Source organism: Ictalurus furcatus, chromosome 21 (assembly GCF_023375685.1).
Source record: "Ictalurus furcatus strain D&B chromosome 21, Billie_1.0, whole genome shotgun sequence".
NCBI lineage: Eukaryota > Metazoa > Chordata > Actinopteri > Siluriformes > Ictaluridae > Ictalurus > Ictalurus furcatus.
In genome coordinates, this window is record NC_071275.1 from 11196631 (window position 1) to 11212988 (window position 16358).

Sequence of the window (16358 nt, forward strand, 5' to 3'; positions counted from 1 at the left end):
TCCTAATAACACATCGAGAAATTAGCTAGCTAGTCTACAGCGGACATGCTTGCTAGCTAAACTTGTCCAACTTTGTACAAATGAGTTCGAAGTGGGTTTTTGTTTTGTTTTTTTTGCACGTTGCCTTGACGATGCCTTCAATGTCATAATCGCAAAAAAAATACTACTCTTGAACTTGATACTTGAAAGTCGTAAGCCTTAAATTTCTCTCAAGTTTAAACGCTTGCAGTTTCTATGACATGCTTAGCGTCATTTAGCCGCTTAGCGGATAGTGATTACGAGCTCGACGGGGTCTATAGTCGTGTGCTTGTAACGCTTGACGTTCCATCATCATTTAGCTTCACGTAATCACACCGTGGTGGATTTTCATGCATTCATGCCCGTCTGTATCACTCGCTCGCCTGTCTCTGTTTTTTCTTTTTTTTTCCTCTTCTTATTTTTTTTCCTCCTGCTGCTTCTGTATTAAACTTTCCCTCTCTCTTTTCTCTCCATTTCTCTTGCTGGCCTCAGCGCACGCTACGGGAGCCCCAAGCGACAGCTGCAGTTCTACAGGTACCTCTCTGTTTTGCAGTTTAATTGGCTGCTGCGCCTCATCCTGAGCTCATGTGGGGTGATCAGGAGTATTTGTAGGGTTTTTTTGTGTTTTTTTTATGAATATTTAATGGTGTCGTGCAATGCTAGTTAGTGGGTCAGAGTTTGGCATGGGATTGTGAGCAGACCTGTGATCAGTTAGAGTTTAATCGACTCTCGATCAGTGGTGAAAATGAGGAAAATAAAACACGCATCCGGACCGCTGACATTCCACGGCATGTATGTGTTCATGTCAAATAAATAAATAAACGACTTACCAAGCGGAAATATCTTTAATATAGTCAGGTTCACGTAGTATTTCATATTGTATATTAAAAATATCTATTATATTTATTTATTTATTTTTACAAAATTCATGCATGAAAAAAGTGGCAGATATTTCACCTAATCGTGAGATTCAAAAATTTTTTTAGAAAGACACAAAATGACCCGTCAGTACAAGAATAAATAATTTAAAGCTTGAAATGAGTAAAAATAGACCTAGTAATCTTTATATACAAGTTATCATACTTATAATAAGAAATGTCGGATCAATTTTCATACAGTAAGATATTTTTTCCCCCACTGGCATTCAGGTGTGTTTTAGGGGTGTGGCTTTGAGACAAACTTGTTTAAAAGTCCCTAACACCCTAAAACGTAATGTACTGAGACACGAAATGTAGGGAGTGTAATGTGATACTGTACGGTGAACTAGTTAAGTGCCTGGACACAGTAAAGGAAATGAGTTTATAAATCAGGAGAGTAGAATACGCATTAATACAGAATCATTTTCGCAGTTACAGAGATGGAATTATTATTACTCTTCTGTCTTTAAACCGGAAATGGTGCAAATACTCATTTTATTCAGTTCTGTATGATAAAATTTGCTGATCGCGCGCTATTTTTAAAAAAATCGAAAAATCGTGACGAAGAGGGGAGATCAGTATCGCACAAGTCTAATCTGAGTTATGGGATTGTTTTCTCTGAGAAGGATGCAGTCTTTCTCAAATATAAATATATTAATATTAAGGACTGAGGTTTGTTTATTTAATAAATGATTATACACACTCGTGACATTTTGCTGATTTGTAGTAATTTCTTTGTTAAACTTGCTCTGAAGTGTGTGTCGTGTCCATAGTGTCCTGTTGTTTTGGTTACAGTGAAGGATTGTGTTTGTGAGGTAGAGGAAGTATTACGCTGATGGGGTTCTCAAACCCCTGACTGTAGAGATCCGGGGCGGGGGTAAACGAGTTCTTTATTGAATTTTGAATTCACTGCCTTGCACATTTCTTGCCTTTTAAGCTCAAAGTGTCCCGCTGACATCATCTAGCTTTAGTCTGGACTGCAGTCGATCAGGCTGCTGATGTGCCTCATTTTAACGGTTTATGTTTCAGCTTTAACGTCGTGGAACTTCTGAGAGATAACTTAGTTCCTGTTCTCACTCTCGCGCAACAGCAGCGATAAATCAGTCCCTCCAGGATTTCCTGATCGCAGAAATGAACACGAACTCAAACGCAATATTCGGAGGAGCGTGCAATTTACCACAGATCAGGCCGAGGCATTCAGCCTAAGCCCTCTTGAATTCACATTCTTCGAACACGAGTACAGCTAAAAGGTTACCAACAAACATCACTGTGAAAGACAGCGCACAACTATTTCATGCAAAATCGAGCGTTTTTGGCCACGACAATGACAAACAACTCTGTTTATCAGTCCGTACAGGATTTTACCATCTCTCCTTCACCGTCCTCTCTTTTTCTCCGACATTCCTGTGCACTCGCACTGGAGACTCCTTCCGTAAATGTTAAACAAACATTGCCACGTCACAGAGAACACGGTTCACTTTGTTAAACAACACTTTTTTTTTTAATCAGTTTATTAATTTTAGATTACATGAGGCCCCCACTCTTCATGTCCCTGTGTATTAGCCGTTACTATGGAAATGATAACACATTATATAAATTAGCGTATTAATATAAACCTGTCGTTCATGCTACTGTCCGAGCCGTGCAGTTATACGAAAATGATGCACGACTTCTGTCCAATCAGATTCGAGTATTCAGCGTCCCAGTAGGTTTTTCATTTTTAATAATTACAAACTGACTGGAAAGCAGCTGAAAAGTTTGTACTTAGTCTTTTAAATAGTCAAAGGCTCCTTTTTAAAAAGCTTTTTTTTTCTTTGCCTCTATTTTATTTTTTAGGCATTAAATAAATCACTAAACCCTTTCAGTATCAAAATCGTGATACACGGCGTGTATCGTAAAAATGCTATATACACAATATCTCCAGTTGTGTGGAATGCCTGCATTTCTTCACTTGTGTGAGAAGGGCAGGTGTATCCTGGTGGAGATGAAACTGGGCTCTTAGCTCTGCAAGCTCTGCTCTCATGTTTTCAGTAATACAATGAGTGATTTTGAAAATGAATTTTTAAACACATCAGCTCTCTAGCTTTTACACTTTATCTCACTTGAGGCTGTTAAAAGGTTGCCTAATCAGACTTGTGCTTCCTTTTGATGTACGTGCAGGTTTTTCTCCCGGGTTCTCTCGTTTCCTCCCACCTCAATGCAAGAGCATTGCGTAGCTGGATCGAAGAATTTAAATTGCCCCTGGGTGGGAATGTCTGTCTGTCTGGGTGCTCTGAGACGGATTGGTGTCCCGTTCACGTCCATCGTTCCCTCCATGGTTCCACCCTGACCAGGATGAAGCGGTCGCTGAAGCCGGACAAAACCGTTTATTCGCATGTTTCTGCGAGCAAGAAAGCCGTGACATTTCAGGCCACGCCCACTACTACTAAAGATCGTAGTTTTGTTGTACTTCAGTAACTCAGTTATTTCTTTTACTATGTACACGGAAAACGCTGAGACGTTGTCACAAATCCAAATGCTCTCCAAGTGAGTTCAGGCGGTTTAAAAAGTTCTTCACTCAGTACTTTTTGGAAAACTTTTGCAACTAAAGTCAAGTCTTTTTGCCTCATAAACAGGGCAGCGCTATCCGCCCTCTTCTGCATACCTGAGCTCATAGACACAGACGATTGGCTTTTGTCACTGTGATTGACAGAAGCGAGAGCGTATGCCGCTCCCACCCTGAGAGCATGACCGGTTTAGCTGTCTTGGACTCCAGACCAAGGACGGCCGCGGAGTTTGGAAGACGGACATTTTAACGCTTAAGAGTCCTGCCCGTGCATCCTAATGATGTTAGGACCACGTACGCCTTCGTTTTCATCTAATCTAGCAACAAGATTGATCTAAAACTAACCCTTCTATATACAGTATAACTCGTTTAAGTTACACAGTTCCGCTGTGTTTACTGTTTGTGCCGTGAGCGGCCATTTTGATTTGACGTCACTTGCTGAAGTCGAGGAGCGTTTTCTTTTAGTCAGAGTTTTAGTTGAATGCAGCATTTTTCATTCTGCAGGGAAAGCGATCTATGCCAGGCATATTTAAAGAAATCTTGGCACGATGAGCGTTTTGCCAACAACTTAAAGTTTGCGTATTGGATCCGTTTTTTATTCATTGTTTTTTTTTTTTTACTGAATTTCCCAACACGCTTGATGAGCCCTGCTGAATCCGGATCAAAGTCATTTAACCTGCACTAATTAAGAATGTACCGCCATGTTAAGTCATACAGGCCTGTGAGAGAGAGAGAGAGAGAGAGAGAGAGAGAGAGAGAGTTCCTCACACAGGCCTCATTACACGCACTGGGCTAAAAGCAAGCAAAAAGCTTTTAGTACAAAAGCCTCTGAATAATTTAGACCTGATAATATTTGCCATGGTTTGCAGAAACAAGCTCTCCTCCCTCCCTCGATTCCCCCACTCCCCTCTCCCTCTCTCTCTCTCTCTCTCTCGCTCTCGCTCTCGCTCTCCAAATGACAAATGGATTTCCTTCATGGAATCTAGCAGAGGGGAAGGTGGGGGGATGATGATGATGGACAGAGCGAGGGAGGATGATACGTTTTCTTTCGCTAATTGGTTTAGCAGCTTGCTAGTAAGACACTCCCAGTTTGGGTGGATAACTGCATTGCTGGTTGCAGTTGGAGTTTATAAGGCCAGAGTGGATCCCAAAATCCTCGTTCATGAGCAGACCCCCAAGACCACGGGTGAGTTTCGCTCTGGGTTTGAGCGGCGGCAGTGGCGGTGGTGTCGGTGTGCATGCGGGTGTACCTCGTTCCCTACCTCGTCCCTGTGTGCTGCTGCCATGCTTTTTGTTTTTCTTCAACCCACGTTCCTTCAGCGTTCCTGAGTTGAAGTGTAGGGAAGCGTAATTACTACTGTTACAGAATTTCACAGCAAGCGTGTGAAGTCGTGCTGAAAGACGTGGATCGGTCAGTTTTTGACTTTGCTGGTTTTGCAGTGCGGCGTTCAGCTTACGCTCGTGAGATCTGAAGGATGGACTCGTGCTCCTACAGCACTCTGCACGCTCTCAGAGAATCAATACGCATCTGCACAGTAAACGGAATAATAAGCGTAATGGATACCGAGACTAAACGTTTAAGCCGTCTTGTGTTTTTTTGAAAACCTGTATTTTAAACATGGTGCTGTTACTCATGTGTCTTTGAGTTTGAGGCTCTTTGGATCTTCAGTCTCAGACTCTTGAGTTATTTTCTTTTTGTCACATTAATGACAGTCGAGTAATACGTAGAACGGTACATGGTGAAGTGACTAAAACAGATCTAGTATACAGTGCTGTTAATTCTTTTTTGTTTTAGACTCTAGACGTCTACCTGCTGTTGGCTAAAACTAATGTTTAAATAAAGTTACTTTTATGATAGAATTGTCTGCTTTTTAATACCTGAAGAAACATGCATTCCCAAAACTGGGATGTAATCGTGGTCAGAAAATATGGGTAGTTAAATATTGAAACTTGAGCTTGAATAAACATGAAAGAATTTCCCCCTCACTAAAAATAATTTTGTGCACTGACCGCTAGAATGCCTTGCTTGTGACGAGTAAGTAGGAAGTTTTAACAGGATTTAAACTGATGAGCCACGGGTTTGCTTCCCACTGAGGTGTTCGCTCTTCTCCGGATAATCTCCGGTGTGCATCGCTGTCCGGATTGATTTACGGTTTTGCCCACTGTGTGGCACCAAGTGCTTGTCCCTACCCTCCTGTGCCCCTTTTTTCTGCTACTGATGTAGTGTGTGTGTGTGTGTGTGTGTGTGTGTGTGAGAGAGAGAGAGAGAGAGAGAGAGAGAGAAGAAGGAAGAGCAAGAGCAGCTCTGATTACAAGTTGCATGACCACTTTACAGCCTCTTTTCTCCCCGCTTCTCTAAGACCTGTGCTATTTAAGGCCGTGGCTGAACCCGGCTCCGTCCTGGTCCCAGATTCCCTGAGCTTGCATGCATTTTGTGTGTGAGTGTGTGAGGAGGTTGGGGCTGACAGGGCCGGGCCATGTTTGTGGGCGGGTACACGGTTTAAGGCGCGCACATATCCACCTTCGCTTCTGAAAAACCCTGCAGATCCCCAAACCGGCTGGGCCGGGCAGCGGAGTGCGCAAGAGCAGCAGCAGTAGCGGCGGAGTCGGAGGTGAAGGAAGGATGTTGTCCATGTCCTACAGCGAGAGCATACGGAGCGGGATCAGCCGCTACCATTCGGACCAGGGGCTCAACCAGGCCCCAAGACAGACCAACCAAGCCGAGCTCCTGCGGCTCCGGGAGCAGCGTGCCGCCGCGCAGGTCAAAAACATGGAGGACTTTCTCAAGATGAACGGCCTCACATTAGAGGAGTGCGTGTCCTTCCAGACGGGAATGAAGTACAGGTAAGGGCTCGGGTACGACGGTGACTTCATCGGACCTGGCGCTCGCCAGTCTGGCTCTGTGTGTTTTTACGCTTTAGACTCCAGAGAGCCGTTAAAGGATTTAACCGGTGAAGTTCACGCACGTCCTAATGGAGTCACCGTGTTCGGTTCGATCTAAAGTAGCTTTTTCAGTCCGGCAACAGGTTGATCGTTTTATTGTACCTTCACTCGTGTCTAAGGGCTCATCTGCAGCACTCTCGCTGCAGTGTAACACTTTCCCGCAGTCAGCTCGTTCCCCCTCACACCACGCTAACCAGCCCCGGATTTATTTTCATCATCTAGGTCGCTGATATATCTGTTCAACAATGAGAGAAGGGCAACTCGGCCTCTGAGGCAAAGTGCAAGCAGAGATGCTCAGATAACGTGCCGCTTGTCTCCCGTACAAAATCATGTGATTTATTATTATTATTATTATTATTATTATATTATTACTATTATTAAATGTTTTGTTTTGCCCAACACCCTTTATCCCGCTCCTTACACAACAGTTAATGTAATTAATTTCATTGTAGTTTCAGGATTAATGTTTGATAAGTTAAAGGATATTGAGACACTCCTCGGCCGGTGTTGTGTGTCAGGGACAGCAGTCACTCGGAAGCGCTTTGCTCTGGCGCTCGTCCAGCATCATGCAGTGATCCGGTGTCAGTTCTGGGTACCGAAACGGAGTCACGCGAAGGTTGGTCAAAATCCAATCATGCAGAAATGGTTCAGACATTTACTGTTGAGATCTTCTAAACCTAAGTCTGATCTCTAAAGTCTGACTTTAACCGTGGGTTAATGGTTGTCGGTACAAGATGGGCTGGTGCGAGGTTTTTTTCTTCCAGAAGCTTTTCACTCACAGCAGTCTCTTGAGTGTACACAGAATGGTGCAGAACACATCCTGTGGGCGGAGAGTCTGCAGGCTGAAACACCTTGTTGATGAGAGAGGTCAGAGGAGAATGACCAGACTGGCCTGAACCGACAGGAAGTCTGTGGTACCTCGGATAAGCACTCTTTAAAACCATGGTGAGCGGAAAAGCATCTTCATACCTTGAGGTGGATGAGCTACGACAGCAGAAGACTACATCAGGTTCTCCTGTCAGCCAAGTAGACTGGAACAGTTCAGTTTGTAGGAGTCTGTGCCCATGATAGCCTCAGATTCCCGTTCTTGGCTAACAGGAGAGGAACCTGACGTGGTCTTCTGCTTTTGTAGCTCATCCACCTCAAGGTTTGACGTTCTGTGCATGCTGAGGTGCTTTTCCGCTCACCACAGTTGTAAAAAGTGATTGAGTTACTATATCCTTCCTGGCAGCTCGAACCAATGTGGCCATTTTCCTCTGATCTCTCTCATCAACGAGGCGTTTCCATCGACAGACCCGTCGCCCTTTCAGTGTTTTGTTTTTCGCACCATTCTGTGTAAACTCTACAGACTGTTGCACGTGAAAATCCCAGGAGATCAGCAGTTTCAGTTTCTGAAAAACTCAACCCAGCACATCGGGTACCGACAACCACGCCATGGTTGAAGTCAGACTTCGAGATCAGACTTTTTCTTTGTTCTGATGTGAACGTTAACTGAAGCACTTGACTTGCATCTGTGTGCTTCTATGCATCGTGTTAATACTCGAGATTTATTTCAGTGTAAGCAAATGTGTGATATCGAGCGCGTTGTCCGTTTCGTACAAAAGGTCAGATTTTCCTCGCGTCTAATCGTGTCTACTGAGGTGTTCGATTAGACGACAGTCTGGCGGATTCGACCCGAAACGGATCGTAACATTTCGCCCGAGTTCACGCCGTCGTTAAAGCGAAAAGCGGATGTTTAGGGCAACGAAAGCGAGTGGTGTCGGAAATCACCCTCTCACTGCCTTATTAAAAATTTAACGAGGAGGTAAACTAATAAGAACATCCGTCCGTTTATCTATATTATGAGTCGGCTAAGTGTACCGTCTCAGCGTTCCCGGTCACATGACAGGGTGAGTGCACGTATGACCGCAGTGCCTATACTTATCAGCTAACTCCTCGCTCTAGTTGTAAACCCGGGAAGGTTTGCTGTTTTTGACTATATCAGCTAACGAGAGGACGTGTCTATTGTAATTGAGTCTCTGTAGTGCGGAGAGAATTGTACAGCGAGAGTGAGAGAGAGGCTGCATCACTTATTCTGCCCCTCTCACCTTTAAAACGAGCGTGCTGCAATCGTGTAACTCTAGCACATAACATGTAGCAGAAACCGCAGGCAGATCTCTTATCAGTGAAAGGAAGCCTGGATCAGTACAGGAAGTCTACAGGTTAAAGCACTCGGAGGAGATAAACACGAGACGTGTTATCTAACAACTCCTACTAATGAATAAACCGCTGCGTGTCACGCAGTTATCGGAAAATAATCAACAGCCAGTGTATGTGGTGCGGCGATAAAGCAGCGTCACTGTTAACATCCTGAAGTTGATCATTCCAAGTGTTGCATTTCTTTTTGTTTTGTTGAACTTTGTATCCGTTTACGGTTGCGCTTTATGTTATTAGTTCCTGTAAGTAAACTCCTCAGCTCCTTGGTTACAGCGTACGAAGCACCGATACCGGAGACTCCTTCCATAAACGTTACGTTCACCCTGTGAACGAGCTGTTGCTATAGAAACGATAACACATTATTACAGTAAAAACCTGTGATTTGGAGCCGCGTTAGTGTCGGAGCTGCCGTTATAGAAAATGCATCAACACCTTGTGGTTTAATCAGAATCCAGAACTCAGCAGCTAACTTCACATTTCTGATTGTGAGGTTATAAATGATGCACAAAATGGGAAAGAGACTATGACACAAGGCTTCCAGTAAAATGCAATGTTTTGATGACTGTTATATCGTTGTACCTAAAATGGAGGCGTTTTTGGATGACATTATTTTTGTCTCCTTATACAATCTGTGACTCACTAGTGAATTAAACATTAGCGTCAGCTCTGGTGTAACTTCTTTTCAGTGGCACTGAAGAGGCGTGTTATTAAATAAGTTGTGACTCATGAAGTCATCTTCACAAAAGAGTAGAAAAGCTCTGAAGGGAGTGTCATCTTTTGTTAGAAAGGTCTTTCAAGCCCTACGGTGAAAAACAGCAAACGAAGCTTTTCCTGTCGGTGTGATGTGAGATTGAACCACTAGGTGGTGCCCTCGATCAACCGACAGCAGCAGCGAGTGGACCAGTCTCGTCTTCTAGCGGTGGAGTTGGTGTTTAAACTACAGCAGGACGCGGAGCAGGGCTGATTCTCTCATCGTGAAGGATGATCTGATGTGTCCCGGAGGAACCCGGACGCACAGATCAGCACGTCTGATAGCGTCTGAGTTAAGCAGGGCAAAATCAGAAATCCCTGCAAGTTTGAGTTTAAACTAGCATTAAATGTAACTATAAATAGGTAAAATGTGTGTGTGTGTGTATGTATGTATGTATGTATAATATATATATATATATATATAATGTATGTATGCGTGTGTATATATATGTATATATATGTGTGTGTGTGTGTGTGTGTGTGTATGTGTGTATATATATAATATAATATAATGTCATTCTTTAAATGAAATGTGATCATAATCGTTGCGGTGTAAGAAGAATGAAACATGAGTTCGTGACGTTATTGTTAAATAATCCACTGCACTGCGCTACATCACACCACACCATCGCTGATTATTTTTCTGTATCGGCACGACATGGAGAGTTTTATTCCTCATGTAGTATTTTGTCTCTGGTCGGTGGAGATCGGATTCTGATTAGAAAGTCGGTCCGAGCTTCAGAAAGAATGATCTCAGGCTACATCGGGTTGTGTTCCAGATTTCAAGCCCAGTTAAAGCTCTAGCTGAGACACACACACACAAACTCCACGTATTGCGTATTATATTTTAGTGTCAGTACTTCTGTCCTTATCAGTCAGTGTGTCTCTCAGAGCTCCTTTACATTCTGTGTAGATGTGCTGATGACAGCTCTGGATGTATGTGTGTGTGTGTGTGTGTGTGTGTGATTATGGTATGGACAGGAATCTGCTGTGCTCTGTAGAAATGTCCAGTCTGAGCCTCACTCATATTGACTGCACAGTGCACACGTACAGACCTTCTGAATATTCGCTGATGTTTGATTCTTTATTAAATCAAGATCAGATTCTGTCAGCATTCGAACCCAAACTGAAGCACGCTTTACCAATGGATGAACAACAACGTCTCGTATTATGGTCGTGATTCTCCCGCTCAGAACGGAAGCGCGCTAATTAACGTAATGAAACGATTTCGTTTATATCACCGCGAAGTCTAATGCTCGAGTCTGATTGGTCAGAAGGTTTGCAGTATTTCTGTAGAACAGCGCTCATGTACAGGTTTGTATTAATACTCTCTCGAGTATAACATGTTTCTATAGCAACAGCTCATACACAGGGACCTGCGCGGTTGACACTTCCACATACTCTGTGAAATGTGTTTTAAACGTGGAGTTGTTTTAACAAAGCAAAACGTATAATCGCTGACGTGGAGAGGGTTTTTTTGTTAGGAGGTGATTATTTAACATTTATGGAGGGAGTCTTTGTAAGGTTTCTCAGCACAGGAAAGTCTTCAGGAGGGAGCTCTTTACAGTTTCTCTGTAACATGACGAGCTGCGTTTGAGAGCTAGAGAGAAAGAGAGCGAGAGAGATGCAATATTGAGAGCACAATCCTATCAAGTGAGAAAGAGAGAGAGCGTGATCTTTTGGAGAGAGAAAGAGAGAGCAGTCTCCTCGAGCTTGAAAGAGGGAGAGAGTGTGCAATCCGATTGACCAAAAATGATTTAAGTTTTATGTCATAGAAATTTGTTAGCGTAATCACATGTATTTTTGTCATTTGATCATAGGCAAGCTAGTGGATTTAAAAAAAAAAAAAAAAATCATTAAACACTCCAACATTAAACAAGTCGTTACCGTATATAGAACGTCAAATAAAATTAAAAAATCGCTAGCGTAAGTAATCATTCTAGAGCCACAACAACAGTAACGCGCTACTTACGTTTGTAGACAAAGTCAGCTAAGAGTTCATCCGCCATTTTGTTTCGTGCCGAGAGGCCTCAGAAAACATGGCGTCATTTCCAGTAAGGGAACATAATGAGCACTGATACTCCCTGGGTTTTGCGGTGCATTGTGGGATATTTTTAGGGAGCGAATGTTCCAGCACACTGGAGTGATTTTGCGATTGAGACAGAACTTAAAATGGCCGCCTCCCTGATCAGTGTCCTGACTACTGAACTAAGGAGGTGGTTGAGACACGCCCACTGTGTCCCGAATGTAACGCAAGCCGTGATGTGGATGGAGACGTCTGAGCACCGCTGTGAGCCTTAATTCGACAGCGAGGGTCATCTCACATGAGCGCGTGTTGGTCTGCAGATATACGGTTATATAAGAGAGAGTTTCCCTCACATCGTTTGCTGCAGTCTGATGTTTTAGTCTCGAGAGGCTTTGACTAATCAGCATGCGACTTTTCTTTTTAGATCAAATTAAAGTACATTTACAAGCCAGTGTTGCTCACAGCTCCCGGTTGTTTGTTCTTTTTTTTATATTATAAATTTAAAGGCTTAAAAAAAATCTAGGTTTCATCACTGAGCTGTTACAGACGTCCTGCCGATAAACTACCGGTAATCCTGTCCGAACAGGGCTTTAATCACAGCTGGGACAAATCCAAAATGGCTTCCTGTTCATGTAGGATATAATGAAGTGGAGTGATTGGCCTCACACATACTGTAGAAAGACAACATGTGATAAGGTTCGCACTCTAATTCCTGTGGTGATTAAAAGTTTTGGCACCCCTTAGTATGAGGTTCGATATCAGATAACAAGCATCATGTTTATATACACACACACACCTCAGAGTAAACGCTCCGATTTAATATTCACTCCATTTGCACAAGTGTCGAACAGCTGCGAGTGGAGCAGCTGTCGCTTCGGCGTGTTTAACAACATTTGCATAATGGCTTTTTGACATGTCCGTGTGTGTGCGCTTATTTTTATGCATGCGATTATATAAAATGCAATCTCGTGTTCGGGTAAGAAAGCGTGTCCCTGGTCATCATCATTTAATCTCATACAGAGAGCTGGTGAAGAGATTTTTATAAATCATCTGTGGCTCGTTATTGATCCAGCTCAGCCTCTACGTGTCCACGGATTCGTCCGAGTGATGGACCCGACACCGCCACTTATTTTTTTAATCGATCGGCGTCTGTCGGATCACGGCCGGAAAGATGAAATCGACAGGAAAGCCGCTGCGTGGTTGCGATTAGGAGTCGTCCGTTACTTTTAACACGCAAAGACATTAAAACGAGCGGCATCCCACGCCACACCAGTAATCCCTAATGTCTTCCAGCGTGACAGTGAACAAGCGTGATTTTATCCTGGACGCATTATTAAAGTCCAGCGAGGAAAGATTTTTCATTTTCATTTTTAATAAAAACCTACAGATGGCATCGTAAAGCGCGATAACGTCTCAGTAGTTATCATGATGAAGTGTAATTGTGTTGTCATGGCTCCTGGTCCTCTGAAATGTAGTGTTACCAGGGTATCACGTTTCTGACCTATGTGTGTGTGTGCTGTTCATATTATATTGCACTTCTGGGTGTGTCAAGCAAGCACCCAAATCAAATCCACTACGGCTGCCAGAAAAGGAATATTTTACGCGTGTGAATTAAATATCATTCAGCTTTTTTTGTTTTCCAATCGTTTGAGTAACAAAAACACTGAACATCTTGTTACTCTTCTGACTTTCACCTCTAGGACTGATCTAATCATTATTCCCTGTTCCTAAATGAAAAAAAAAAAATCTTAATAGCTCTTTCTCTCTACCTCTTTATGTAAACTGTATTAAATCACACAGGCTGCAAATAAAAAAATTCAACTCGACCGACTTGATTAAATTGCTGCGAGTGTGTACCACTAGGCATGCGACAGAATTTCTCTGTCTCGAATATCGCGTGACTGACTGTGCTTCTCGCGAGGTGTATCGCGATGTTTCCGTTCGAGTAGTACTCCGCCGGTGGAATGGAAATAGATAGATAGATAGAAAGATACTTTATTGATCCCCAAGTGGAAATTCGAGGTCCCAGTAGCTCAAGACATCACACACAATACGACATACAATAAAGTATAAGCAAGATGCTAAAAAAATAACTAATGATAAACAGTAAAATATACCAAATCAAGGATCCACAGACTGGGAAATAGAGGTAGGGGTTGTACATGTGGGCTAATATAGTCCATAAACAGTAAAACAGTCACACAGTGAGCCAGTACACAACATTGTTGTAAGAGGTCATGGAAGTGTATGAGAATGTATGAAAAGGTGAAGAGGCAGATAGACTATGCAGAGAAGTCTATCTCACCTCTTCCTTTAAGTGAAGCATTGAAGAGTTGTATAGCCCTAGGGACAAAAGACTTCCCCAGCCTGTCAGTTGTGCATGGCAGTGAGCGTAGCCTCCAACTGATCAAGCTCTTTCGCTTTATGATAGTGTTATGGAGTGGATGACAGTCATTGTCCAAGATACTAATCAATTTGCTCAGGGTCCTTTTGTCTGACACTGAAGTGATACACTCCAGTTCCGCTCCCACAACAGAGCCAGCTTTCCTTACCAGCCTGTCCAGTCATCCAGCATCCTTCTTCTTAATGCTTCCTCCCCAGCATACCACAGCATAGAAGAGGACGCTGGCAACAACAGACTGGTAGAACATCCAGAGGAGCTTGCTGCAGACATTGAAGGACCGCAGCCTCCTCAGGAAGTACAACCTGCTCTGCCCTTTCTTGTAGAGTGCTTCAGTATTGAATGACCAGTCCAGTTTATTGTCCAAATGTATTCCCAGATACTTGTAAGTGTTTACCACCTCCACCTTTACCCCCTCAATGGTGACTGGCAGCAGAGCAGGCTTAGACTTCCGGAAATCTACCACCATCTCCTTGGTCTTAGCAGTGTTGAGTTGTAGGTGGTTGAGTTTGCACCATTGCACAAAGTCTTCCACCAGGCTACTGTACTCCTCCTCCTGCCCATCCCTGATGTGCCCCACAATTGCAGTATCGTCTGAAAACTTCTGCATGTGGCATGACTCTGTGTTGTAGCAAAAGTCAGACGTGTACAGGGTGAACAGGACTGGAGAGAGCACTGTTCCCTGTGGAGCTCCGGTGCTACTGATCACAGTGTCAGAGAGGCAGTTCTTCAGTCTGACGAACTGTGGCCGCTCTGTCAGATAGTCTGCAATCCAGGATACTAGGTGAGCATCCACACCCATCTGCAGGAGCTTGTCACCCAGTCTTAGGGGTTGAATGGTATTAAAAGCGCTGGAGAAATCAAAGAACATGATTCTCACAGCACTTTTCCCCTTGTCCAGGTAAGCATGCATCCTGTGCAGGAGATATGTGATGGCATCGTCCACGCCCACTCTCTCCTGGTATGCAAACTGTAGCGGGTCTAGTGCAAGACGTACCTGGGGCCTAAGTACCCCCAAAACCAGCCGCTCCATGGTCTTCATCACATGTGATGTTAGAGCGACTGGCCTGTAATCATTGAGCTCACTTGGATGTGACTTCTTGGGGACAGGGATAAGACATGATGTCTTCCACAATGTTGGAACTCTTCCAAGACGAAGACTCAGGTTAAAGATGTGCTTCAGTGGCTCTCCCAGTTCAGAAGCACAGACCCTGAGCAGCCTTGGACACAGTGTGTCAGGCCCGGCTGCCTTCCAGGGGCGGAGTTTCCTCAGCTGTCCTTTAACTTGATCTGCCGTGATTATATGGGGGAAGAGGAGAGGGAAGAGGGGAGGGGATGTGTGCGCCTGCGGGAGGTGTCTGGTGTCTGAAGACTGGTGACTAGTGACCAACGTCGGTGTAGTCACATTGTTCATTGTCACCTTGTGGGGGAAGAATACATCAGCCTTTGGTGGTGGGGGGGGTACGTGGTGCACCGAAAGTGAGGGGGGAGGTATGAGTTGAACAGGCAAGCAAGCACGAGTCCACTGCCATTGGAGCTGAAACAGGACAGTCGAACCTATTGTAGAAGTGGTTCAACTGATTCGCCCTATCTAGGTCTCCCTCCACAGAGCTACCACTCTTCCTCAGTCCAGTGATGGTCTTCATTCCATCCCAGACCTCCTTCACATTGTTCTCCTGCAACTTCTGTTCCACCTTCTTTCTGTATTCCTCCTTAGCCTCTCTCAGCCTGGCTTTGAGTTCCCCCTGTACATGCCTCAGGTCTGCCTGATCCCCCTCTCTGAATGCCATCTTTTTCCTATTGAGAAGGGTCTTGACATTGCTGGTTATCCAAGGCTTGTTGTTTGGAAAGCAGCGTACAGTTCTTGTGGGAACAACTATGTCCATACAGAAGTTCAGGTAGTCAGTTGTACAATGTGTAACGTCCTCCAAATCCTCTCCATTTTGTAGCACGCTCCAGTCAGTGGACTCAAAACAGTCTCTCAAAGCCTCATCCACTCCTGTTGTCCACTTCCTGAAGGTGTGAGTGACAACCGGTAGCCTTTGTACTTTTGGTTTGTACATTGGTGGAAGATAAATGAGGTTGTGGTCTGACTTTCCCAGTGGGGGTAGGGGGTTGGCACTGTATGCATCCCTCACGGTTGCATACATGAGGTCTATTATCCTGTTCTTCCTGGTTGGGCAATCAACAAACTGGTAGAAATTAGTGAGGGTAGAATCCAGTGTTATGTGGTTGAAGTCGCCAGAGATCGCCAAAAAAGCATCTGTGTGTTGAGTTTGGAGCCTTGCAATTGTAGAATGAATGATGTCACACGCCATGTCTGGAAGGGCTCGTGGTGGAACGTAAACACAGACAACAATGGCATGAGAAAACTCCCTCGGCATGTACTACGGTCGAAGACTAACCGCCATTAACTCCACATCCTTACAACATACAGTCTCTTTAACTGTAACATGGCCGGGATTGCACCATCTGTTGATTATGTACATCACCAATCCACCTCCCTTCTTTTTTCCAGAAAGTTTAATGTCTCTGTCCAGACGAGCCACACTAAAGCCAGGC

The 16358-nt window shown here is 44.0% G+C and overlaps 1 protein-coding gene across 4 annotated transcripts in view; it reads left to right on the forward strand.

Moving 5' to 3' along the window:
- Nucleotides 1-16358, forward strand: part of kcnab2a (potassium voltage-gated channel subfamily A regulatory beta subunit 2a) — an 80425-nt gene that overhangs the window by 30655 nt on the left and 33412 nt on the right. For 2 of the 4 annotated variants that reach the window (XM_053653091.1, XM_053653089.1), the window contains exon 3: nucleotides 511-552. The exons of the other annotated variants lie outside the window; for them this stretch is intronic. In XM_053653091.1, coding sequence (XP_053509066.1) covers nucleotides 511-552 — 42 coding nt within the window. The remainder of the gene's footprint in view (nucleotides 1-510; nucleotides 553-16358) is intronic. 4 annotated transcript variants of the gene reach the window in all.